Here is a 24,820-nt window from a genome sequence, read left to right as displayed (position 1 = left end):
CAGTGGTCTTTAAGAGTTTTCTATTAGTGTGTTTGGATTTTTTTTTCTTTTGCTTTTAAGGCTCCACTTTTCTTGTTCTGAATTAAATAGATTATATCACATCACAATTCCTTTACATTCTTTACATATAAGAGTGAGAAAATATTAGGAGTGAATTATGAGGGATGGACACAAACCACATCTTAGTAGGGAATGAACAAATAAAGGGAATTAATTATGTTTGAACTGGTGATGTTTTCATGCTGATTCATCATGCTGTTCTGACCCAAGAAATGCTGTTTTGGAGAGTAGCCACAGGATAACTGCATAAGTAGCAATTTTTAATTCAATTTAAAAATAGTTCTTTGGCTTAGAAAGTGATAAAGAAACGTAACTACTCTGATACAGTTGAAGAATTATAACACTTTCCCCGCACCCACACAAGTAATGAAACACTTTTTTGGAAACTTTTCCAGCCTGTATCTTGGCCAACAATTCATAAGTATTCCAGGCTTCCATTAAATTGATGAGGATTTAGAATTTCTTTGCAAATAAGTGAGCCTTCTCGTCGATCCTGAGATTTTTATATGCAAGGATCAGCTCTCTCTCCCTGCCTGTGTTGCCACACTCCCAAGTACTTATGCTTCTCCTTAGAATGTGTCAGTCCCAACAGTTCACTGGCTTCTTGAGTCCTTATTCCATGTCTAGGAATTGCACAGAACTCAAATTTCCTCAAAGGAAGCATTTGGAACAAAATTTAAATAAAGACTTAAGCATTTTCAATAGAATCCAGATGTCTAAATTCTACCTACATCCTAAGCTGATAATATGACCTGAAAACTGTCAGCAATTTGCTAAACCTAAGGGTTGCCAGTAGTCCATGTAGCTTCCTCTTTGGTATGAAGACTTTTTCTGCCTCAGTGCCATGGATGGAAAAGGCCGCCCTCTGTTCTGCCAGCCCTGCTCAGATCATTCACAAAATCCATTTAGAATATGTATGCGGAAATAGCTATGGAAAAACATCCTCTATGTAATATATTTTGGATCTGAATAAACACACACAGCCACCAGTAGTGCCACTCATGAGATTTTGTTCAATATATATGTATATATATACACACAGAAATAACAGAAATGAGGGAAAACCAAACCTAAAAGGAACTACAGGAAACATGTGTGATAAGTTATTGCAGTTAAGGTCTATATTGTAGAAGAAAGTTTTGAGATCAGTATGGCAGCTAATTGCTAAAAAAAGCCTTTTTTTTTCATTGTTTAGCCTGATAAACAACAGTACTCTTTCTGAGCCTGTAAATAACTCATCTAGCCTATGAAAGACACAGACAGCATTGATAAACCAAAGTGAAAAAGAACAGATTTACTCCTTTCCATGTAGTTTTTCTAGTGTAGTCTATTTAAAGAATGTTCCTTAAGCTGATATAGTTTCTTTATTGTAGAGAATTTATTGCTGAACATATTTGCAATCTCCATTTCATTATTTATGTTGAAAAAAGGTACAAAATAAATTTCTGGTCTGAATTTCAGAGATGAAGAAGATAATTTGGAAGTTGGATGCATTAAGTAGCATAAGTCAGTGCAATGTTATCTGTCACTGAGAACCCACTCCAAAACACTAAATTAATCTGGAGGGTTTTGTCGCATTAACATGTTCCCATTTCTTTAGGTACCTTTGTATCCTTGGGTATCTTTTTCTGTGTCGCATAGGCAGCCTGAAAGAGGTGCAGTTACTTACAGAGACACCAGGTCTTAGCCACAAGTATTGTTTTATTATGTCTTTGCTGAGACACTATGCTCCATGAACACACTGCCAGATGCACAATAAGTAGGTGGGAATTAACAATTAAAAGATATTTTGTAAAACAGATGGACTATTTAGTGAAAACTTGACACAGGAAAGAAGTTTTAACGTCAGAAGGAGTGGAAATTTCTTTTACAGGGGAAAGAGGCATAACATCTGAAGTTTGCTGGATGTGCTTTATGTCTGCGCAGTAGAGGCTGATAAAGTTTGAGAAGCTAAAAGATGCTGTAGAAAAGAAATCTATAGATTGGTTATTCACTTGCCGTTTTATACTGGACACATTTAAGCAGCGTTACTGAAAGGGAGCCACAAAGTGTGCAGATGCAAGATAACCTAGAGGTGGCAGTGCAAAGGGCACTGCAACTGGTAATTTTTCAAGGTGCATGAATGGGGAGTTAGAGTTCAGTGAGTAGCAGGAGATTTGAGATCAAAGCACATTTATCTGAATGCATTTTCTTGGAACTGGATGTTGTATTTCCCCCCCACATTTGAAACTATCTTCTGTTTGCTCCTACCAGGGTTTAACACTGGATGAGTTTTCAGAAGTGATTTGGGGGTCTCTAATTCTTGGGGGTTCATCCAGACATTTCAAAGGAGCCTGATAAGTCAGAGGTAAGGGAACATTAATTCACATTTTTGCCAAGCAGGGCACTCTGGAGACATTTAAAAAGTGATTTCTTTCCTATCAAGGTCACAAAAATAGTTTCTGTAAATAAGGTTGGATTTACTTCAAGATTCACAGCAAAAATGCAATTTTAGAAACACTTCTCTTAGTTTTTGAAGGGAACATTTGAAAATATATATTAATATAAATCACAAAAATGCAAATGCATATCATACTGGCATGATGTGTAGTGTAACCTGATTACACTGGTATCAAAATATATTTTCCTAGCGTTTTTCTTGAACTGGATGAATATCATAGAACAAAACATCAAAGCTTTTGTAGTTTTGTACACTGAAACAAGATTACTATATCAGTAGCAGCATGCTTATACAAGAGTCAAGAAGAACAGAAATTAATCAGGGAATGTTTTCACTTTCCTGAATTAATTTTTTTCTCAAAATTGTTTCTAAAACTCCCTGAAAATTATATAAAATTTCTTATTCCTTTTAAAGAAACACAGTATTATTTTTGATAGTGTTCTTGAGTTTGAAATATTTGATTGGAAATACTTGTGGCAACATTTGAAACTTTCAAAACTTTCTTCATCTGCAGCTGATAACTACATATGGCACTGTCTGGCAGCTACAAACACCTCTTTTTTTTTCCCCCTTTTTTTCTCTCAATATGTAACACACAGATCTGGTCCTTCCTCTGTGGACCAGAAAGTCTGAAGAGAGCTGGCCACTGTAGGTCTTTTATGAAAAGAAAGAGCTTGAGAAACAGTTGAGTCTGCTGAGGTGCAGCTGTCAGAAGAAAGACTGGGGAGCAAAATCACAGGTTCTGGTGTCTGCATGCCCAAAGCACAAGTACCATGACACAGTGCTCACTGCAGTTTTGTTTCAATGGTCACTACTCTCTGTAAGGTGAGGATAATTTCTTTCACCTGGAAAGTTTAGTTTTTCTTGTTGCAGTGGATAGCCACCTATTTCTAAAGGATTGAATAGTATAACTCTTCCTATGTGTACTGAAAAGAGGCAAAAAACAACTGAATTTTTTTGAAAAATCTCTTACTGCAAAGTTTCATTTTCAAAAGATCCCAGGATTAAACATGTCATAGTGAAAATTTGCTTTTATTTTGTTTGAACTAACATAGCAAAATTAGAGAGCGAGCATCATTGATTTTCTTTTTGAACCTTGCTGTTTATTCAAGGCTTTGTATAGAAATCTAAATTATCTGATACATCTGTGAAGTTCTGTACATATTAGCATGCATGCAAATCTGGTAGTGATTCACTTCTAACACTAACCATGGCTTTTGGGTAATGCACAGACAAGAATGAACTCTCTAGCAGTGCTGAACAGAGATGTGCATGGGAACCAGACCAGTAATGAGCATTTTCTTTCTGTCTATCTTTGCTATCAAATGGAAGCTAGCACAAGACACCACAGAAGGGGGTTTATTTCATCACTGATAGCGATTTCACTGCTAATCGTCATAATTGTTTAAAAAACAATCTAAAACACAAAGCCAAGAGGGATATTATAAAAATAACTTTTTAAAGTTAAAGGAAACTGGAGTGAAGTCTATTCTTAGAGGTACATTGTGTCTTGAAGAGAAAATTGGCAGCAGAGTTTTTTCCTGAGATATATCAAGGAAAAGGGTGGGATTTTGGTACAGTTAAACACCTAAATCCAAGTTTTTTAGCTCGTAGGAGTTTCAAGTATAACCACAGTTTGTAATCCAACAAAAATCCATTTTTGTTTACAGTTCTTATGTCTCCTAAGGAGATTGTGGGAAGTAGAGGCAGACCCCTATGAAAGGAGGTCAGGATGAATTTCTCACACTGGAACTTATTTGCCCCGCATGGTGTGGCAGATTGAGGGGCAAGCACCAGCTTGTCACGTGTCAACAGGTGGAAAAACTGGTCAGGGACCAAGGGAGAATGGACAGAGCTTGTTTTATCTCTGACATTCACCAAGCTGGCTAAAATCAGAACTGGCACCAAAAGCTTGCCTGCAAGAATACTATTTTTTGTGGCAGACTTATGTACAAACTTTTATATTTTATTTTTTGGCTGAAAACTCTCCTGTGTTTTGGGAAGAGATTGTAATTGGAGATCCAGACAAACACATCATGAGGTCTCTTCCCAACAACATGGCATGGAGCTGTGCCACCTTTACTGCCACCGAGTAATACTGACGCTCTTGGTGGCATTCGAATCAAAATTTCTTTTCAACCATACAAGTATCTATAATCAGAAATATGGCCTATTGCTGCTGCAAGTGAAATTGGGCCACCAATAAAGAGCTTTAGGTACCTTATTATTATAAACTGTTTGCTTTTTATGAGATGTGTTGGAGACTGGAGACAATGTATTTCAACATATGGTCTGCAGATCTCTAAAGAGGGGCACAAAAGGTAACTGCTAAAGTTCCAAGTCTGTGGCAGTAGCATCTGTTCACTAGAGGACTGTTCCCATGTGAGAAAATACAGGAATTTTTTAATCAAAGTTGAGAGCATTTACTCTGAAAGCAGGTGTTTGTTCAGAAATTGTCAATCAGTATAAATATGAGAAGGTAAAAATAGAAGCCATAAGTACAGATAACAGAAGTATATGCTATTATCTAAACTTATTGTAGAATTTACAATGTAACAGTCACCATGAATATAAGCCATGAAAACATGTTGTGGTTGTCATGAAATATTTCAGATATATAGTATCATTTGACAGAATAATTTTCTGTAAGCAGTTCTCCATGTGGGTTATTAAATTTTCTTTATTTGCTGTAGAAGTTGACATTTAGCAAATAGTTGAAATATTAAATCCCTCAACAAAGAGTTTGTTGTCTGGCCACAAATTACTTGGAAATATTTATACCCATGACCCAAAAGAGCTGCTGACAAGATGAAAAGCTTTTCTTTAATAGCCTAATAAGATGTTTTGATGCTAAAAGTGGTACAGCTTTGGCTCAAAAGACTTAACTTTTGAATTATGTACTGCAGTTTCCTTTTCCTTGCCCTAAATATCTGCAGTTGAAGATCTACTTCTTATCACAAGCAGTTCTAGCAACAATACTGATTGTTGTGTCTCAAGAGTGTATTGTCCCATATGAAAAAGCTATTTTTGCAAAATGAATATGGTCATTAACAGAACACAATATAAATTTAAAAAAACAACAACAACAACAAAAAACCCACCTGAAAATAAAATAGCATAGTGGATTATTTGTCTGTAAATTAAACAACACAAGAAGGAGTGTAACATTTCCAAAGCCTGTTATTTAGCACAAAGCTTCTGCACTGCTACTGAGCTGCTGAAATAAAGGGAGGATCTTGTCAAATTTCTCAAACACCTGTAGCATTTGCAGTGAGCTCCCTGAGATGTCCATGGGCCATAGCTGTGGTGATTCAACCCACACTGATGCCAGCATTCTGCTCCTAAATTCAAACGAATATTTGAAGTTTTCAGCCTGGCAATGAAAGCCGCTATCACTGGGATCTGTAGCCGCAGAAATAAACCTTAGGTATTTTACTTTTTATCCACACAGAGTTGATGCCGCCATATCTCAGAGGAACCTTACAGTTGCCAACTTGTTGCTGAGGAAAAAAAAAAAGCAAAGGAAAGACATACTGAGGGGTGGGAAGAAGGGCTTCTTCTGCTGATCCCACTTGTTCCACTGCTTTTGTGTGTGGTGTAGCATCTGTAAAATTAATATAAAAGAGAGTTCTGGGATCCTTGGTAATCTTCACATCCTATCTTTAAAGGTTTTGGAGGAGGAGATGATCTATCATCAGCTGTATTTCTGTTTTAGCAAAAACGTACCATTCTAAATTCTGAAGAACACAAAAAGCTATTATGAAGATATTGTGACCACACAGTCACACACTGAGCTGGAAAAATGAGTATTTGTGAAAAATCAGTAGCTGAATTTATCCTTGAATTTTGTCATTCTATACAGAAAGCCCAGAGGAAAAGAGCCAGAAACTCCTTTCCTGACAAGAAAAAAAGCAAGAGGTTCATTTTCTAGATTGGATGTACTATGTTTTCATGCCTGTGAAGTTGGCGTGGTAGCAGTTTGTGTTGAAATGTGTTCTATATTTTAAAAATATTTAGTACTGCAGATTTTGCATAATTTTAAAGAAAACAAAAAAATATGACGGATGTTGCTAAAAAAAGGGATACACTGTAGTGGAAATTTGTTGTGGGCAGGCTATGTTCGTCTGGACAGAGAGGACACACTGTCCTGGCGAATCTTTCCCCAGGTTTCCTATCCAGTGACCTCTAAGCTTCCTTGCAGCTACCTTTGCAAAGGTAGACCTGGTGACATCTTAAATGGGGACTATGGATTTCTGGATTTGGAATAAATGTCACTGGTGCAAGCTGAAAAAAGCCTCCCATGTGGAACCACAGCCTGGCTAGTCTGAGCAAGACCCAGGAGGTTCAAAGTTCATCAAAGTGGAGGATTTGTTAGCTAGAAAGAAGTAGTGTCCGTTCGGCCATGATTTTTCTTCATTCTGGAGGTTGGTAAAAATGAATGAATATTATGACAAATGAACTACTAAATACTGAGGTTGGGAAAGGCTGAACATACAGTTTTACTGACCGCAATTTGGATTTTGCTGCAGTTACTTCTCATCACTGGATCTTTCTCTCCTTCAACCTTCTCCTTCAGTTAAAGGGCACCTGGGGCTCTGTATTTGGGGATTCTTAGTGACTGCAAAGGGAAGAAATATTTATAAAGTAATACTAAATTCCTGAAAATTTTCTATTTCCCATTCATATAGGACAGCTCAACCTGGGCAATTTATTGATACTAAATTCTAAAATATCACTTAATGAGACATTTTGTGAGGAAAACGACAGCAGGCAGAAGAATTACATGTGAAGGGAGAACTCAAGATTGGGTGTTTAAGCATGCTGGAAGTGAATATTTTAGTTAAAACGAGTGCTAAGGAAATAAATGGCATATGGTCGAGAAATGTGGTAGCTACAGTAAACCCTACATTCATTGGCATGAAAGATGATAAGACATGATAACCCCATTCTGCACCACGTACTGAGCAGAAAATATACTGCTGAAACACCAAGAAATTACACAAAATAGCTGTTTATAGAGGTTACAGGGGAGGAATCACCTTATTATCCAATGATAAGTCACTGAACCAGCTTTCTGCTGGAAAGGACTGTGAACAGCAGTTTTCTAAAAGGTTCTTGAATTGTAGACTCCCAATTTGATCTAACCTCCTGCCTTCCTTCCTTAATAGCTTCCCCTCATGCTGTGCTCTCTCCAGCCTCTCTCACAGCCTCTGCTTCCAAAACTGGGTATGATTTTTCCCGTGTTAAGACTTATTCATACTAGGAAGACAGAAATGATTTTGCTGCCGTAGGAGAAGCAACTCTGGTGTACATCTTTAAAAAACAGCTAGATAAGCATTATACAAGATGCTTTCTATATCCCATAGTTTCTGAAAGAATTTTCTTAATTAAACCTTCTTTAGACTTGGATTTTCCTGTTTATCTAACACAGTTTATGATACAGATTGTTTTTTGTCAGCCAAGGTTGGGCAAACCAGTGAAGCTTGAAGTCAACATTTGTAATTTTGACAATCCTGCTCCAGTGGAACACAACAAAACTTTTGTGTGATTTAAAAAAAAAAATTCAGATCTGCCCTCAGGCCAAAACAACTATGGACAAAGCCAAAAATAACTGAGTAGGTCAGGTCTGTTCTGACATTCACCCATAATGACTGCCCAGGTGTTCCTTAGGGCTCCTGCAAAATTACTGTCATGAAGAAGCAAAGAGGAGAAGTTGGACCAGGTCTTTCCAGTGTTTTTCTTGTCTCTTCAGAGAGAGGAAAAGAAAGAAGGGGGAGGAGGGAAGAAGTATTCTAGAGGGGGTTGTTCCTTAAGTGCTTCTTCTGGAGATAGTATGTTTAAACTGTTTGTATTCAAGGAAGGAAGAGATGGGACATAAATATCAGCAGGTTGAAATAGTTATTCCCTGAGGATACTTTGTTTTAATATAGTGGTATTATCAGTTCAGTGGGCCGTGGTTTTTCATTTCATTCATCACTTATACTATGGAAATTTCTGAAATGTTTAATTTAATTGTACTGAAGACATCAGTCATGATTTTCTAGTTAAAGTTGTGGGAGGCTTTAATTTTGAAACACTATTATAACTTTCAAAATAATTCCTTTTAAGCTGATGTTTAGTGTCAATCCAAGCGTGACTCATGTAGTGAAGGAGAAAATCACCTTAGCCATTTCTGCTTTATGTTAGTCTGATGACTGATTCCAAAACAAAAGACACTTTTTCATAGCTCTGAAATCAAGCCTCCGCACGTTCTTTGACAATTCCCCTGGGTGTGAGGGACAAGAGGGTTGAGATGGGGAGAACACAAAAGGAAAATGAAGATTTTCCAGCTCCTATCTACAAAATATTTTTTTTTTACCCATTTTTGTATTTGTTTGTTAGGAAGCTGCCTCTGTTGAAAAGAGCAGGGATTCCATCTGAGCTGGTACTTCAAGAAACCAGATCTTCAAAGGGGAAAATAAGTCCCCTGTAACATTATTAAGCAATATTTCATGCCAAGCCTCACCCTTCCTCAGTAGCTTTTGGACTGTGTGCATTCATGCTCAAGGTATCTGCTGCTCCTCAAGCTCACTGCCAGCACCACCCCCTGCCACATCCTTAACTCAGATTCATTTTCCCTTCTCAGAATAACCCAGTTCTCCTCTAACATACAAAAGGCCATATGAGATAAAACCTCTTTCCTAGCTCTTTCCAACCTCTTTTCCTGTGTGTTCAATTATGAACATCATGATCAGACAGAAGAACACAATAATGCATTTCCTCTTTAATTCTTTTTCTAGAAAAGACTTTTTATTATCTTAGTCTCCCAGACAGGTTAAATATCTTCTCTGCCCTCTCGAAAAGGGTTGTAATAACTTAATAAAATGAAATACTGGTTCATACACATAAAGATGAAAGTTAATGTTAAAACCCCAAGTAATTAGGCACTCAGGTATAACAGGTGAGATGCAAATGCACCACATTTGTTTATATGGGTCTGCAGTATTTTGGGATAATAAAAATGGTCTCAATGTGCAATAAATTGAAATGTGGATTTTAATAGAAACAGTGTTTTCTGATAGAAATCCCCTTATTGAAAATAGCAAAAAATTGTCATCTTTGAAGATATTTTGATTTTGCTTTTTCTCCTTGATTGATAAAATAATTTAACAACTACTCTGAATGATACCACAGGGTATGAAGCTGTATTCACAAGCTTCTGTACTTGCGAAACAGCTTGTGTGTATACTATGATGAATTTCATGAAGAAATTTTCAGTAAATTAGCTATTTCTTAAAAAGCCTGAGAAGTCTTTCTCTAGGGAATATTCCTAAAATGTTGCTTGCATGTATTGTAAATTATATTTTATTCCATATTTCGATTAATACAACTTTTTACTTAGGGGGGAAAAAAAGAAAAAAATAGGAAAAATATTTTGGCTCTCTTTTCACTTCTTCCACAAAAATAGATATATCTGCATTAAATAAAGGAGCTTGCAAATCTGGGAGGGGGTGTGTGTGTGTGAAGAGGCAGAAGTGGGTAGTATGTCCCTGACAGAGTAATGCATTTTCTTTTAGGAAAGCATGAAATTATTTTTTATTTTCCCTCATCCTTCCAGGTTGTTGAACAGCATAAAGAAAAATGATTCTTCCTATGTGTGACTTGCCCGGATTTGGAGAGCTTTTGAAGTGTTACAGATTATCTATCAAGAAGTGGGGTGAAAAGCACTTTTGAGCTCTGTGTATAATTAATCCTGTTGCACTCAGTAAGCAAACCACACTTGTATACAGGAAACAAGTGATGATGAAATCCACAAAGTTGGAGTTCAGACATTTTGAAAAAAAAAATAAAAATAGTAAGTCTTCCATTACAGAATGCAACTAAATTCCAAATAATTTGTGTCCAAAAGCCTTTTCAGTTTTCAAATGTTCTAGGAGGCTGGTGGAGGATTAAAAGGGCTGAAGTCCACCTCCCTCCTTATATCTCCTACATTAATGTCTCTGGTGATGGTAGAAAAAGGAACAGTTTTTGTCAAAGAGAGTTAATAAGAACATTTAGTCTATAATTTAGAATATTTATAAGGGTAGTTGCAAAATATTGGGCAGGAAATACACATTATCTAATTTTCAAGTGGTGCTGCAAGGTATACATCAGCAACTACATGTGGGGATCTTTCCTTCCAAGCAATGTATAATTTGCAGTGGAAAATGAAAGGCTACTGAAGTGGTTTGTCAAGAAGCTGAGAATAAGATGTGACAGGTGATAAATGCTTTGACAATCATGCAGGGTGAAAATGAAAGGCAAAGGGTGAGGGCAGGTGAAAGAAATTTGTCAAGGTCTGGAAGTAAAGAGCACTGTGGTTTCAGAATTACAAGTAAGATAATAGAAGTGGAATGGAAAAATGTTACACATATCCTGGCAATATGGGTGTTATGTATTTCTCAGAAAGAGAAGAGAAGGCATCCCCTTATCTATGGGATGGGTGTCTAAGATTAGTAGGCAAAAACGAAGAAGGAAAAATACAGAGCTGACAGAGAAAGAGTAGTAAGACAGTAAGAAGGTGAAATAAAAATGAGTGAAAGAAAAGTATGAAAAATTAGCTAAAATAAATAAGAAAAATATGAACCTGTAAAGTTATACAATATGAAGGGAAGAAAGTCCCAGAAAGCACAGAGAAACTAAAAGAAATGTAAGAGAGGAGAAAGCAACCTTCTACTATGCAAATTACATTTCTTTAGAATGAAGATATTTAATTTTGATTGACTTAATACTCCCCCACTGCCAGGAAAGCCTACACTTCTTGAGTTCATCAAAAATAACCCCCTACAATGATTTTTGAAGAAAGAAAAATCAAGTCAGAACACTTACTATGTAGAATAAATTCAATATGTAGCCACTATAGCAGTGAAAATGAAGGTCATCCTATTATAATGAGAATTTAAGAAAATACATTTCATTAAGAAGAAAAAGGGGAATAATGCAAAGTATTAACCTTACTGAAAGCAAAAGTATTTCATTCTCATTCTTCCAAACAACAACATTTACACATCATCATTTCAATGATAAGAATAATGTTGAAATTTTATACAATGCAAAGCATAAGCATCTAGAAGAATAGATGTCAAAACATACATTTAAGATCTTTTATGTTTGTTCATTCAACATCAGCTGAGAAGGATGAAGTAGCGCCTTCAAGGATTTCTAGCAATTAAGATGTGGAAACTGACCACTGTGCTAAGACTTTTATAAACTGTGGACTAATTCACTGCACAGGAAGCATGCAACATTTAGCTAGATAAAGCATAGATCAAAAAATCAAAGTCTTTTTCTCTCCACTGAGTAGTGTTTTGATTTTGTTAGTTCTGCTGTCGCACTCTACCATTGCGTGTTATTTTATTTTTAGGTTTTAAAGTAACCTAATTCATGTTCTGAAAGGTTTCATACATGCATTGAAATTAGTAATTTTGATCATTTCTTCTTAGGAGAAAAGTGTTTCATTGCCTCTGAAATATCCTCCTCTTCCCAGGCAGTAAACTGGCAGTGATCATGATGTGATTATGAGGCCAGTCTGTATTGTAGAATGGTAAAGTACTGTTGTACAATAGTTAAGAAGATAATTGTCACAATACAGCACCATAGCTGTACACTGCAATACTCATGTCTCCTATTTACGTCTTTTTATGTTTCTGTTCTTTTACTTCGGTCCCAATTACTTAAGTATGTGGTGGGAATAGTATTTCCCTGATCAGTTTGTATGTTTGTATACTTTTGTTTCATTTAAAAGGATGTCTGAGGGACAGAGCTTCTTTTCCATTGTGTAAACACATCATCTTTGAAAAGAAAACAGTATTTGCTAGGTGTTTTGACATAGCCATGGCAGAAAGAATTGGTTTGGTATTTGTTTCAACTTGTTACATTTACATTTGAAGGAAAGGAAAAAAAAAATATTTAGATGCATTACTATACTAGGGAGAATATTTTTGAATACTGAATAGATTTTAGGAATGGAATTTTGCTCCTATTCTTGTGAAGTGTCTCTTAATGTTGAGCTGAACCAAATACAAAATAATTTTGAAAGATGATGAGAGAATCATAGCCAATGAAGAAAAGCCAGTAAATCAGCATAATTCTTTAGGTTAAGTTATTATTGCGGGTGAAATACAGGATGGGATTCTCTAGATGTGGATTTGCAAAGAAACCCTGCATGGACATATGTATTGAAGACAGAAAGCTTCTGTGCTAGAGAAACAGAGAAGCAAAGGAGGAAGCATTGCTGTGTCTTCAGAATAAAGCCGTTTTATGACTCTTAAAATACAACAGTAGGAGAACTGACAGAGCCTCATATTAAACACAACTCCTAATCAAATGGTAAGTGATAACAAAACAATGGGTTGTGATTCCTGGCAGAAATAGCTGTAATGCACATCTGCATCATTTCCAATATAACATTTCTAGTCTTGTTCCATAGCAATCCAATCTGCTTCATAAAAGCATAGTCAGACAGTAAAAGATCTAATTAGATTCTGGAATTTTAAGACATAAATGTGAATTTTAAGACATAAATGTGGACTGACTAGAATGGAATTCTCTCTGCTTATAAAGTACATGGAGACCAGAGACAAAGGAGTTACACATGTGGTACAGCAGTTGCATAAGTGATGCTGACGTCATGATGCATTCAATTTATTATTGAATTGGGCTGGAAGTTTCAAAATGATTTTAATTCATTTTGGTTTTCTATTGCCCTATGACTTTGCTCACAGCGACAGGCAAGTCCTTTTACTCTTTATCTTTTAGCCATATAATGGAGGTAGGAAAGAAAGATTTAGGACACATGACCACAAATTGGAACATCTTGTTACTATTTTCTTTCTATTGTTTAAGTCAATGTAGCTGTAAAGTCTCAGGTTGTTTGCTGGGTATTTCAAAAGGTGTGAAGACATAGAACTAGACCCATCTGCCTTATGCGATCTACGGTTTAAGTGATAACAGAGATGTTTTTAGTCCTGTGGATAAAAGCTATTCTATGTGGTCATTTTAACAGATTGAGAGTAGAAAAGCCAGAATGAAAAAGCCCACAAACTGAATAATCTCAGGAGCAGACCTATATAGTTATAATGGTGTTATATTAAATTGTCTATGACAATTTCTTATCATTAAGTGCTAACCATTTAGATGTACTGGGGAAGAATTCCATGTAACAGGGAATCAGATTTTTGTAAAGCAAAAGGAAAAGATTTGTTCCTTTACCTTTTCCTTTGTTAGTGTTCTTTGAGTGTGGCAAGTGGCAATTTTGTACAATGGCTGGTTAAAGGAAGGAAATCTTTACCTCCTCCCAGGTTTGAACAGAGCTCCAGAAAGAGGCTGGGTAATTTTTCCTCCCCAGAGCTGGGCACACCATGTGTGCCTCACACCTGAATGGGACTGCAGCAGAAGAACCAGCTTCTGAACCCTTGGTGGAGGAGAAGAGACGCTGAAGGAACCATACGAAACCAACCCAGAATAGGGATGTGCTCGTGTGTTTATACACACACATTTAACAAGAGGTTTACTCTGCTCTTCACCATTTGCCTTCTTTTTGGTCTCTGCTATTTACTTTGAGCTCTCCAAGCAAGGGTCTGTTTTCTGCATGTGATGCAGTAGAAAAGGACTCACATCATCCTTTTTCTGCTGTATCCATTAGACAGTAGCGCCATTTTCTTCCTTCTCAATGTTTTCCACTCACCCAGCACCCTTGGAACCGCAGCAGGACGTGACTGCTGTGTATGCTGTGCCTCTCGTAGGGCTGCCCAGCATCCTGCACTTCTGTGTTCTGCATGCAGCATCAGGCAGGGCTGAATGGAAAATGCCATGACCAATTTAGAAGAAATAAATGCCATTAATCTGCTTTGGGGAGTAACCTAAATACAGACCTCACTGTGCTGGGTGTAACGTGGAGATGCCCTGTCTGGTAGAACCATAGAGTTAAGAAATTCAGAGCAGGAAGAATACAAAATAGAATTGCCCTTCTTTTAAAAGTGAGAACTGAGGCACAGTTTCTTCTCCACCAAGATCAAAATGAACATCTGTGGCATGTGAAAGAAGCAAATCTCAGAATAACAAGGCTGAGACACTTCTTCCATGTGAGGGATAGCTGAGACACATGAAATGGGCTTTTTAGGGACTCTGGCTTCATTCTTTCCCAGTAAAATGACCTCAAGGTGTTACACTTGAATATGTTAAATTCAGCTGATTTACCTTAAGTATTTTTTTGTTAAAGCCCTAGTTTAAGATTAGGAATTACAAAGCATATTTTCCCGCTGAACTTGACACAATATTTTTGAAGTTCATGAATCTATTAAACCCTGAACACTCTCTAGTGTATTAGACAACAGTAGTGATTTACATTATTTTGACATTGCAAATGAGTTTTCAAGGGTAATGGATTTCATATAGAAAGATTAAAAGATAACATTCCTCCATTTGTGCCTGCTGACTTCTTTCCCCCTATCATACCACATTTAGCAAAATGAATAAGGCAGAAAGGATGCTGGTGTATTTTTATGTTAATGAATGTATTTTAATTTCAAATAGCATTTCTGAAGGAAAGATACACTCCAAAAAAAGTGATGCCAGTGCAAAACTAATGAATTTTCATTCTTTTCAGTGTACTTATGCTTTCATGAATTCTTTTTGTTATATTCTTGTGCATGAGAATGTATCAGTAGGCACTCAGAGTACGCAGCCCACAGATCTGATTTTTACAGAAATCCAGCTTGACTTTTCCAGCTACATAATAAAGTTCACCTCAAAAGTGGATTGTTTTTAGTGACCAGTTGTGAATTAGCTATGGAAATGCATACTTCAGGAAGGCAGACCAACTTTTTAAGGCTTTTTTTTAAAACAACACATTGTAAATGACAAGAATCTTTGCACACAAAGGATGTGTTTAACTGTTTTGTACCTCAATTGGGCTATTCTTGGACAAATTTTAAGGGTAGGCCACTCTTGTCCCTGAAAGTCTGCAGCTGAGAGCTCACCCTTGCTGCAGTGGCATTGCTTAAAGCAGTGTGATGTATACTTTAATTAGTTAAACTGAAATTTCACTGCACTAGCTCTTCTCTTCCATATCTTGGAGCACCTTGGAAAACCCTTGGCTCCTTGGGAGTGAAAATGGTTTTGGCCATGGTGCTATAAAACAGAAATCTGCACGGTCTCTGCATGATGCCCGTGGCTGCTGGGCCAGTGAATGTATTCTAATGCTGATGGTGAGGGGCACAAGAAGCAGCCCTTTCTAAAAGCGCAGTCCATGGATTGCACTGCTCCTATCCCAGACAATTCCAATAAGAGTTCTTAGTTCATGGCCCCTCCAAGCACAGATTCACTGGCAAAACAGTGACCTGCTGCAATCTATTTGTGCATCCTGTGGAGCATGGGGCACAATAAACCAGTCTGTGCTTCGTGTAACGCTTTTCATAACAGCAATGTAAAACCAATGACATGGTTGAAGGGGATTGTTGATACTCATCAGGACAGATCAGAAAATGATGTTTCTTTTACTTCCATAACTGTAGCATACCCGGGTGCTAGTATAAAGCAAGAGCATTGGCCATGATTTACTGCACTGCAGTAAAATCAACAATGCAGCATTCCACAGAGCCAGGCAAATCTTATATTTGATGTGCTAAGTGAATAGACAGAGCAAACGTGCTCCCCAAAAATATTCTTAATCACATTGCTATAGTTCTTGTTTGTAACACTCCAGAACTTCATTATATGAGTAAACACTGGTAGCTCTTGAAACCAAAATGTTATTCAGAAACTTATTCTGAAATAATTTCTTCTACAAGTAACAAAACTAATAACACTGATTTTCTCTAAATTCTTTTGGAAATTGAAAAAAAAAAAGAGCAAATTGAGAAGTTAACAGAAACTCATAGGTAAGTTCCAGTTGAGCAGGAGCCAAAATTGAAACTAAAAATCTTGGGTATAAATAAAGGCATCTGATTCCATCTAAGATAAAATTCCCATTGTTAGAGAGGAAATGTAGAAATTTTCAATAGTTGAAAGTAATTTCAAACTTAAGATATTCTTAATCTGCTATATAGAACCATAGTAATACTTTTGTAATTAGAAAAAGATACTTAGTTTAAAACACCACAAATTAAGGAACATAAAAGTTGTCAACAGACCTTTTTGTTTTTAATGAAAAATTGACCCATTATAAACTTTTTTCTTGCCTGCAAAACTGTGTTTTCTTCCTCAGGTCTTCTTGAACTGGGACAGATTTTTATTTTGTTCAGTAAAAGTCTGGACATTGAGAAAGTATTTTCTTTCTAATTAAGTGATGATAAAAAGAATTGTTTTAGCACTGAAAGAGTCTACTCTTGGTATAACTTCACTGTTTGTTGTTCCTGCCTGAAACATGAAGGAAGGAAAGACAATTCATCATCTCAGCTTAGTGGCAGAGATGTTCCAGTTTTTGAATACATGAGTGAAGATGAATGGTTGCTTGTTATGACCATCCATTCAATACAAAAAGCGATAGACTTTGTGGAATGAGCAGTCTTCTATACTCCAAGATTTCATAAGGAAGCAAAATAAAATTTAGGTTTCAGAATTTCCTTAAAAGCCTCTCCTTAAAAGAAATATGCGTTATGTGTGTGAAGACTAAACAAATGCATAGAAATCACAGCCTGTTATGGCCAATGGGAGATTTCCTTCTGGTATAAAAGACCTTTTACATAGAATACTAACACTACGAATTTTAACATGAAGGACACGTGAATTTACAAGCCGGAAGTACATGCAAAGAGAGGGTTGAAAATTATAAAAGAGAAAACTTAGCCAAAGATTTTGGTCTAGGGCAGACTACATGAAAAACTGTTTACAGTTAACCCCTGCCCTCTGTAGTAACTCTGTGTTATCGTTTCAGGTACCTGGGAATAACAAGACCTCTTACATACCCTGTAAGGCAGAACGGGAAGTGTATGGCCAAAATGATCCTGTGTGTCTGGCTTTTATCTGCCTCTATCACCATACCCCCCCTCTTCGGCTGGGCCCAGAATGTGAATGATGAAAAGGTTTGTCTCATCAGTCAAGACTTTGGCTACACCATTTACTCCACAGCAGTTGCATTTTATATTCCAATGTCAGTGATGCTTTTCATGTACTATCAGATTTATAAAGCTGCCAGGAGGAGTGCCGCTAAACACAAGTTCACTGGTTTTCCCCGTCTGGAAGAAATGGAAGGGATTTCTGTGAATGGACTTGTAAAACTGCACAAGGAATCTGAAGAATGTACTAATTTTTCACGACTCCTAAAGCATGACAAGAAAAACATTTCCATCTTTAAAAGAGAACAGAAAGCTGCCACCACCCTTGGGATTATTGTTGGGGCTTTCACAGTCTGCTGGCTGCCCTTTTTCCTCCTCTCCACCGCAAGGCCCTTCATCTGTGGTACAGCGTGCAGCTGCATCCCCCTCTGGGTGGAGAGAACATTTCTGTGGCTGGGCTATGCAAACTCTCTCATTAACCCTTTTATCTATGCCTTCTTCAACCGGGACCTGAGGACAACCTATCGCAACCTGCTGCAATGCAGATACAGGAACATCAACCGCAAACTCTCAGCCGCAGGGATGCACGAGGCTCTGAAGCTTGCAGAAAAGCCAGAGTTTGTTCTGTAAGGTCACTCATCCTCTACTGTGATATTTTGTTGTTTCATCACTTTAGCTTTTTCCCCACAGGTTCGAAAGAAGTGTTGAAGGAAGAACCAGGCTGCTTGAGCATTGTTAACGCAGCCGTCAAGAAACAAGGTAGAGCCCACCAGTCCTCATCAGCCTGGAAGAACAAGACCAGCATCTAAAGAACTTGGGTGTAAGAGGAATATAAGTAGGGATGAAAGTGAAATGTAGTGCAGGATTTTTGAGCTGTCAGTGAGGAAAAAGCAAAGTTGGCCTAACCCATTTGTTTGGCCCAAAAAGCGTTTAGTAGGTCTGAATGCACCTTGTGTCCTAGAGATTCTTTGCTGTAATAAAGACCTGCGAATGGTGAAAAGTTCATTTCCTTCCTCTTTGGTATTACAAAAATAAATCATTAAAGAAGAAGCTGAATCAAAGAACTTCTATTTCTTGGAAATATTCTTTATTATAAAACCCCATATGTTCATTAAACGATTTACTAGATTGCCTGGAAATGAGCTATGTTGTGAAATTTAATATTGCCTTTGCACAGCAACTCTGGCACTGAAGGAATATGTTACACTTCCAGTGTGATTATAAGAGTTTGAGTAAAGTCCCATGGAGCAGCACCTACTGCTGCATACAGCCATGAAGCACAGTTAGCTGCAGTGCTGCTGTGCAAATCACACCAGGTAATCTTGTACTATATTTCTAACATAACAAATGTGTCTGACTGCAGTTTATTTCAGATCTGTCTGGTCTTTGTCCATCTCTTCATTCTTTAATTCTCTTGGCTTTCTCAGCTGAGCACTTCTCTAATCTAGATGGAGACTGTCTGTGCTCAAGTCATTTCTGTTGATGTATGGCTTGTCCTTGTTCCTCTTCAGTAGTTAATTTACTGTCTATTTGAAAGATCTTTTACTTTTTGGGATTTCTTTCTCTTCTCAAGTCAGTAAGGAAAAAATAAACATACGACCTTATGGCTTCAGGGACATCTGGATTTTATCCTTAAAAATCAATTTTAGTCATCACTTGCACTTAAAGTGATTTAAAGCCTTGCCATGTGTACAAATAAAGATAATTTACTTTTTCTGGTTCTAATTTTTTGTACTACCATTGCAGTTTGTCCAAGTACGTGATCCTACATCTCCCGACTTTGGCAACAGATCTCTTCCGTCAGTGTAGACGGGCCAAATAGCATAACAATGTTTTTATTAAAAAATAATAATAAACACATTGATTATATTAATATATTACTAGTAATATATTAATATAGCATATGGCCATTGTGTAAGATACTTTTACAATAACTTAAAATAATAATATAACAACTCATACGATCAAGATGGGTTCTTTGGCCCAAGTTTGCACTGCACACCACGTTCCAGCCGAAGCAGAGGGCGAGGGTACATTAGTGAACACAGGCTGCTTCAGAACTTGATGTACTTTTTCAGATGTGGGGACATCAGTGAGGAGATGTCTTCATTATCAACTTGCCTCAGCATCAAATCACACTTCAGGCTAACTTCTGCCCCCGCTTTCTCAAGGATAAAGCCAAAATGGCTTAAATGAGTTCAGTGATGTTAATTTGGGCTAAGCAGGGAGCAGTCTGTGCCAGATCCCTTGTTCCGAGCATACAGACATAACTGCAAACACTTGAGCCTCTAACTGGCACATAGACAAGACCTGGACTGATGTGTTGAGCTGTGTGTACTGAAACATGCCTAACTAATTTTAGATGCATTCATACAGTACAGTAGGGAGCACATTTTAGCCTCATTTTCAGAAGAGAATCGCAGAATAAGAGGCTCTATTCCAGTTTCAAAATAGTTTTCTAGAGAAGTTTCAAATAGATTTGGAACAGTCTTATTTCTTTTGAATGTTCCAGTGTTATGCACAGGGACAAGAAGAGATTTGGGCCCAGAATATCCACAAGCTCTGGAGTATGAAGTGTTAACTCAAGCATATTTTACATATGCAACATGAAAGTATTGTTGTTTCTTTATTTGTTATCAGAGTAGCTTTTTGTTTGCTTGTTTCCAGCATAAGTGAGAAGTTTTCAAGACAGACTATAAAACTCTGAGAGTGATTTTAGAATTCTGGACAGAAGTTTCAGCACTTTTATTCTGCAGGAGAGCCTGAGAAGCTGTGTTTCCTCCAAATAAGATAAATAAGATTTTTTAAATTTTTTTTAAATAAAATATGTGTCTTGTGAGTCAGAAACTGACATTTGCCCAGCTGTCACAAAAGGCAATTGCTTTCCTCTGGGAAAACATCCTGCAGGAGTCCAGCTTTCCTCTACCATCTGTTTCAGGTAATGAGAGCCCAGGAAGGAATAAGAATTGTTACAGTGTGTATATTAATCCTTGAAGTTTTTGGAGATAAACATCTATATTTAATCTCTGGATATGTTTAGAAATAAAAGACAAAAAAAAAAAAAAGAAAAACAAACCCAAAAAACAAACTAGTACAAAGTTTCTTCAATCACTCAAACCACAATATAGACAAATGGAAGGTGGTTTTAAATGGAGCTGTATTTGAGGGGAAAAGTAAAGAAGTTGAGAAGATTAGAAGATTGTCCCATTGCCCAAGCACACAGAGAAAAAAAGAAGCTGAGAAGAAGAGAATGTTTCCAGAGAGAATTAAAATGGAAAGAGGCTTTAAGAAGAATAAGAAGGAAATAATTGTTTGAGTTTGAACGGGACATTTCACTTTTTTAAAAGATAAATTAATAGAATTGCATCACAATATCTAACTGCAGCAATAGAATTTTTTTCACTCGGGTAATTCACTAGGCATCTGACAAGGGAGTAATACAAGAATGAATAATGAAAAGTCTATGTCAACATGTGTTTTTATCAAACCTGAGAAGAGACTGCACTTGTCTGTGTGTTCTTGCATGTGTTTCCAGAGAAAAGCCAGAAGGGTGAATCAGATAGATGAGGCTGTGGGGAAAAAAAAAAAAAAAAAGAAATAAAAGACTCCAGGAAGCAACCAGAGCACGGGCAGGTCATAATAACACTGACTAAGTGAAGAGGGAGAAAGTGAGAACTGTACTCCCCCTGTCTGCTTAGCAGTGTTTTTTAGAGAGACACTGTCTGTGGCAGGAACCTCACTCCTAACACTTTCTGCAGCTCCCACCACCTACCAGCCTGTACATCTAATACTGTAACACAGCATTGGCACTTGCCAAACTCCTCTGTTTAGCAAGAGTCTTCCTGGGTAGTAATAGAAATAGCAGAGTAGTAAAACATGTGACTCGATGATCATTTATTATTATTATGCATCGACTGCTTCACATTTCAGTTTCATAAAAAGAAAACAAATGTCTTTCATGCTCTGTTCAGAGCTAGCACCGCCTGCAGAAAGATGTGTCAAAGAGTAGCAAATAAATCTACTGCAATAAGACATAAAGAAGGGAATTATTTATCAAATTAATACTATAAATAATGCAGACAAAATCCACTCACTGTTTTGCCTCTGCTTCCCGGCAGGAAAACAGATGTCCAGGCACATATTGCTCCAAACAGAGCAGCATTTTTAAAAGGACATTACTGAGTTAAGTTTTTGGATTACTGACCAAGATGCTGCAGTTAAAGAACTGGAAGGTGTTGGAAGCAATGCCATTGGTTTTTGTGCTTTCCCGTAGCTCTTAAATGTTCATATTATTTTTTTAGTCCTTCAGGAAAACAAACAACAAACAAACAACAACAACAACAACAACAACAACCCACCTATTTAGATTACAGTATTCTTGGAGAAAGTGCAAGATCAATATATCATCAAATCCTCTTCACAATTTGCTTAAGAAGTGGTTCTTGTCTTTTAAAATATTTCTCAGGAAGAGAAAGAGAAAAGAGAAAATTAAGAGACTTGGGGAATAGTTCTAATATGCAAAGTTATTAATGTCTGGAATAGAAGACATCTCTTATTTCAAATGCTAAGTGGGTTCAACATGAGTCTGAAGTGAATTATATTTTTTATATACGCCTTCTAAACATTTTGCCAAACTGGCCTCTCATTCCCCACACCCAAAATTTCGCTGCTCTGCTATTTTGCTGAATCCCTTCTCATATAGGGATAATTCCAAAAGATCAGAAGGGCTTTTATTTGCTGAAAACTGAAAAGATGCTCATGATTCCCAGATGAAAAAGAACAAAACAAAACATTGAGCTGCTACTAAGTGATATTAATATATGGTGATTTTTGAGGATATTTTGATGATTTTTGTAACTTCATGACTTTAATGATTAAAATTATAATTTCTCTCATTTGCAATCTTTCACATACAGCTAATCAAGTTACTTCAGAAAAAAAATGCATACAAATATATCAAAGTTTCCAGAAGAGATCATACAGTTTTATAAACCAGCATACCAGGCTGAATAAATATTTTGCCTTTAGCTTTCCATCTACTCAGTCAAAACCAACAATATTTCATTAATTCAGTAGCTGTGTGGTCTTGCTAGTTCCAGAAAACTGTGCTTACAGTATACTTATTTTTACCTTTTGCAAGAGAAGAGAAAACAAGCTGCTGAAGAGTTCAGCCCTTTTGAAAAATCTCTTTTACAGCATGGAAAAATATAAAAGAATGCATCTGGATAAACTCATTATTGTCTCAGAAAACATCTTTGGCTAAACTAACCAGGTCTGTGTTAAACAAACAGGGATTCCTCAGTCAAATCTACCATCCTAAAGATGACTGCAAGGAAAATACAAAATTAGACCAATTAAATGAACATTTACTTCACAACCAAAGCTGCAAAAGCTGACAAATCCATAAATTTTATTTCTGTTTTCAAAGAAAACAGCAAATGCAGCAAGTGAAAAGCATGCTAAAAACCTTTCATTGTCATTACAAGAAAAAAAAAAATCAGAAGTTCAATTATGCATATAGAGTTAATGCTGAAAAATAACCTTTTTTTTTTTTTAAATATTAGTATGCTCTTTCTGAAATAAACTCCTGTCAGCACAGAAAAGAGAAAAACAACATTCTCCAAGGCAAATGATATAAAATCCAGAATTTAATTCTGGCTGTGAGAGAAAATCTACAATTTCTTAGTACCATAGGATTTAAAATATCTTTATCTTTCCTTTATATCTAGTTTTGAACTTGGATATAATTACCAGCCTTCCTTTAATTTGGATCTTTTTTTTTTTTTTTTTTGCCAGGATGTGTTTACATGCAATAAAATATTTGAAACAAGTGAGAGTGCAGGTTTGTCTGTAAAAAACGCCTGCTCCTGATACAATTAGAGATAAGAATAATTCCATGGTTTCGACAAAAGCAGTGCCTTGCTGCAAGGCTGGAGAAACCCCTGCAACCTTGCAGATGCTCCTCTTACATTTCAGCCTGGTTGCTGTACAAGAGTGGCTCTTCCCTTCACCCTGCTTGAGGAGAGAGAGGAATTTGTACATTCCATGCGAGGGTTTTGCAGGAATTCTTTGTCTACAGGCAGATTTATGAAAGCAAGGAAGAAGAGTTCGTTATCTCTCGGGCTCCTTTCCCTCTCTCACACAGAGGTCTCTGTGAGCAGAGGCAGCTGGAGCTTCCTGCAGGGCTCTCAATAAACTCACCTACATTTAATGAAGGAATTCAGGGCTTTTGCCACTGAACGGTGTAAAACAGACTGAGAACTTCCTGAGTTCTCTCAACAACTCAAACTATCATGAGTATGAAGGACTGAAAGCTCTCAGAATACTCCACGTCCTCATTTGTATGGAGGAATTTTTTTTCAGATTTATCCCAGTAGACGTGATCTAATTGCTTCTTGAGAAATGTTTCCATTTATTTCGGCAGTATATTTGGTCAGAACTTTTAGTTGCTCCAGGATATTTCTCATCTAATTCATGCACTTTTTTTTGAAACAGGAGAAGTTCTGATTTCTCCAGGGAAAAAGAATCATGACCAAGCGTGCTTCAAAGCAGCCAGAAAAAGTCAAGCCAGAGCAGGAAGAAGAAAAATGAAGAGTTGGCTTCCAAAGAACTGGAGAGATTTATGAAATGTACTTCATCTTCCTTTGATGGGAATGTGCTAAAAATATTCCATGAGCTCAATACGTTACATGAAATATATTGCTACTGGAAGTACTCACACCTTGTTTGTTATAGAGGAAAATGCTGCTACGTACAAATGAAAATAGTTTTCTGCCTGAGAAGGTCAATTTCAGCAATAAGTTTAACTTAGGGCTGAGGGAATGCCACTAGAACTCAAAAATAAAGCATTGTACGGATTTCCACCACATGAAACTATGTAGAAGAACATTTGTGTGTTTACCATGCTTGTGGATCCTAACACTGGTATTCATATTCAGGGATTGTCACTGGTACTGAATGTAATTTGCTGTACTAAATAAAAGAGGTTTTCAGGCAAATGTTGTCTCTGTGGATGCTTTCAGCACTTGTGCTACAGATGCTGTGCACCTGCAATGAGATTGAGAATGACAACAATAAAAGGCCACTTTTTGTTAAAGATTTCTGTTGTATGAAGTAAATGTCTGTTACTTGTTAACATACACGTGCTTGGTTTTTCCAGACTTTTGTAAAAAGCTGTTTTCAGCTACACAGTGATGAAAGTTAAGGGATAAAATTAGAATGCACATATATTACACAACAGCTAATTTACAAATACGATTGCTTTGCTTTAATGTAATTTTAATAACCAGCCAATTTGTAAATTTCT

General features: G+C 36.8%; 1 protein-coding gene across 4 annotated transcripts in view; it reads left to right on the top strand.

The window, feature by feature from the left end:
- Nucleotides 1-24,443, top strand: part of HTR7 (5-hydroxytryptamine receptor 7) — a 28,863-nt gene extending 4,420 nt beyond the window's left edge. Inside the window, exons 2-3 of one of the 4 annotated variants that reach the window (XR_009208075.1) lie at nt 17,394-18,273; nt 24,010-24,443. Coding sequence is in view for 2 of the 4 variants with exons in the window: in XM_040071363.1 (XP_039927297.1) it covers nt 17,394-18,140; nt 24,010-24,046 (784 nt within the window). In the remaining 2 variants the exon portion in view is untranslated. Of the gene's footprint in view, nt 1-17,393; nt 18,831-24,009 lie in introns of all 4 variants that reach the window. The other 3 variants (XR_005701881.1, XM_040071363.1, XM_040071364.1) reach the window with 3 other exon arrangements.
- Nucleotides 24,444-24,820: the final 377 nt, after the last annotated feature.

The sequence above is a fragment of the Hirundo rustica genome, chromosome 8 (genome assembly GCF_015227805.2).
Source record: "Hirundo rustica isolate bHirRus1 chromosome 8, bHirRus1.pri.v3, whole genome shotgun sequence".
Lineage (NCBI taxonomy): Eukaryota > Metazoa > Chordata > Aves > Passeriformes > Hirundinidae > Hirundo > Hirundo rustica.
Note: the sequence above shows the minus strand (reverse complement) of the source record. Positions and strands in the feature narration are given on the sequence as shown.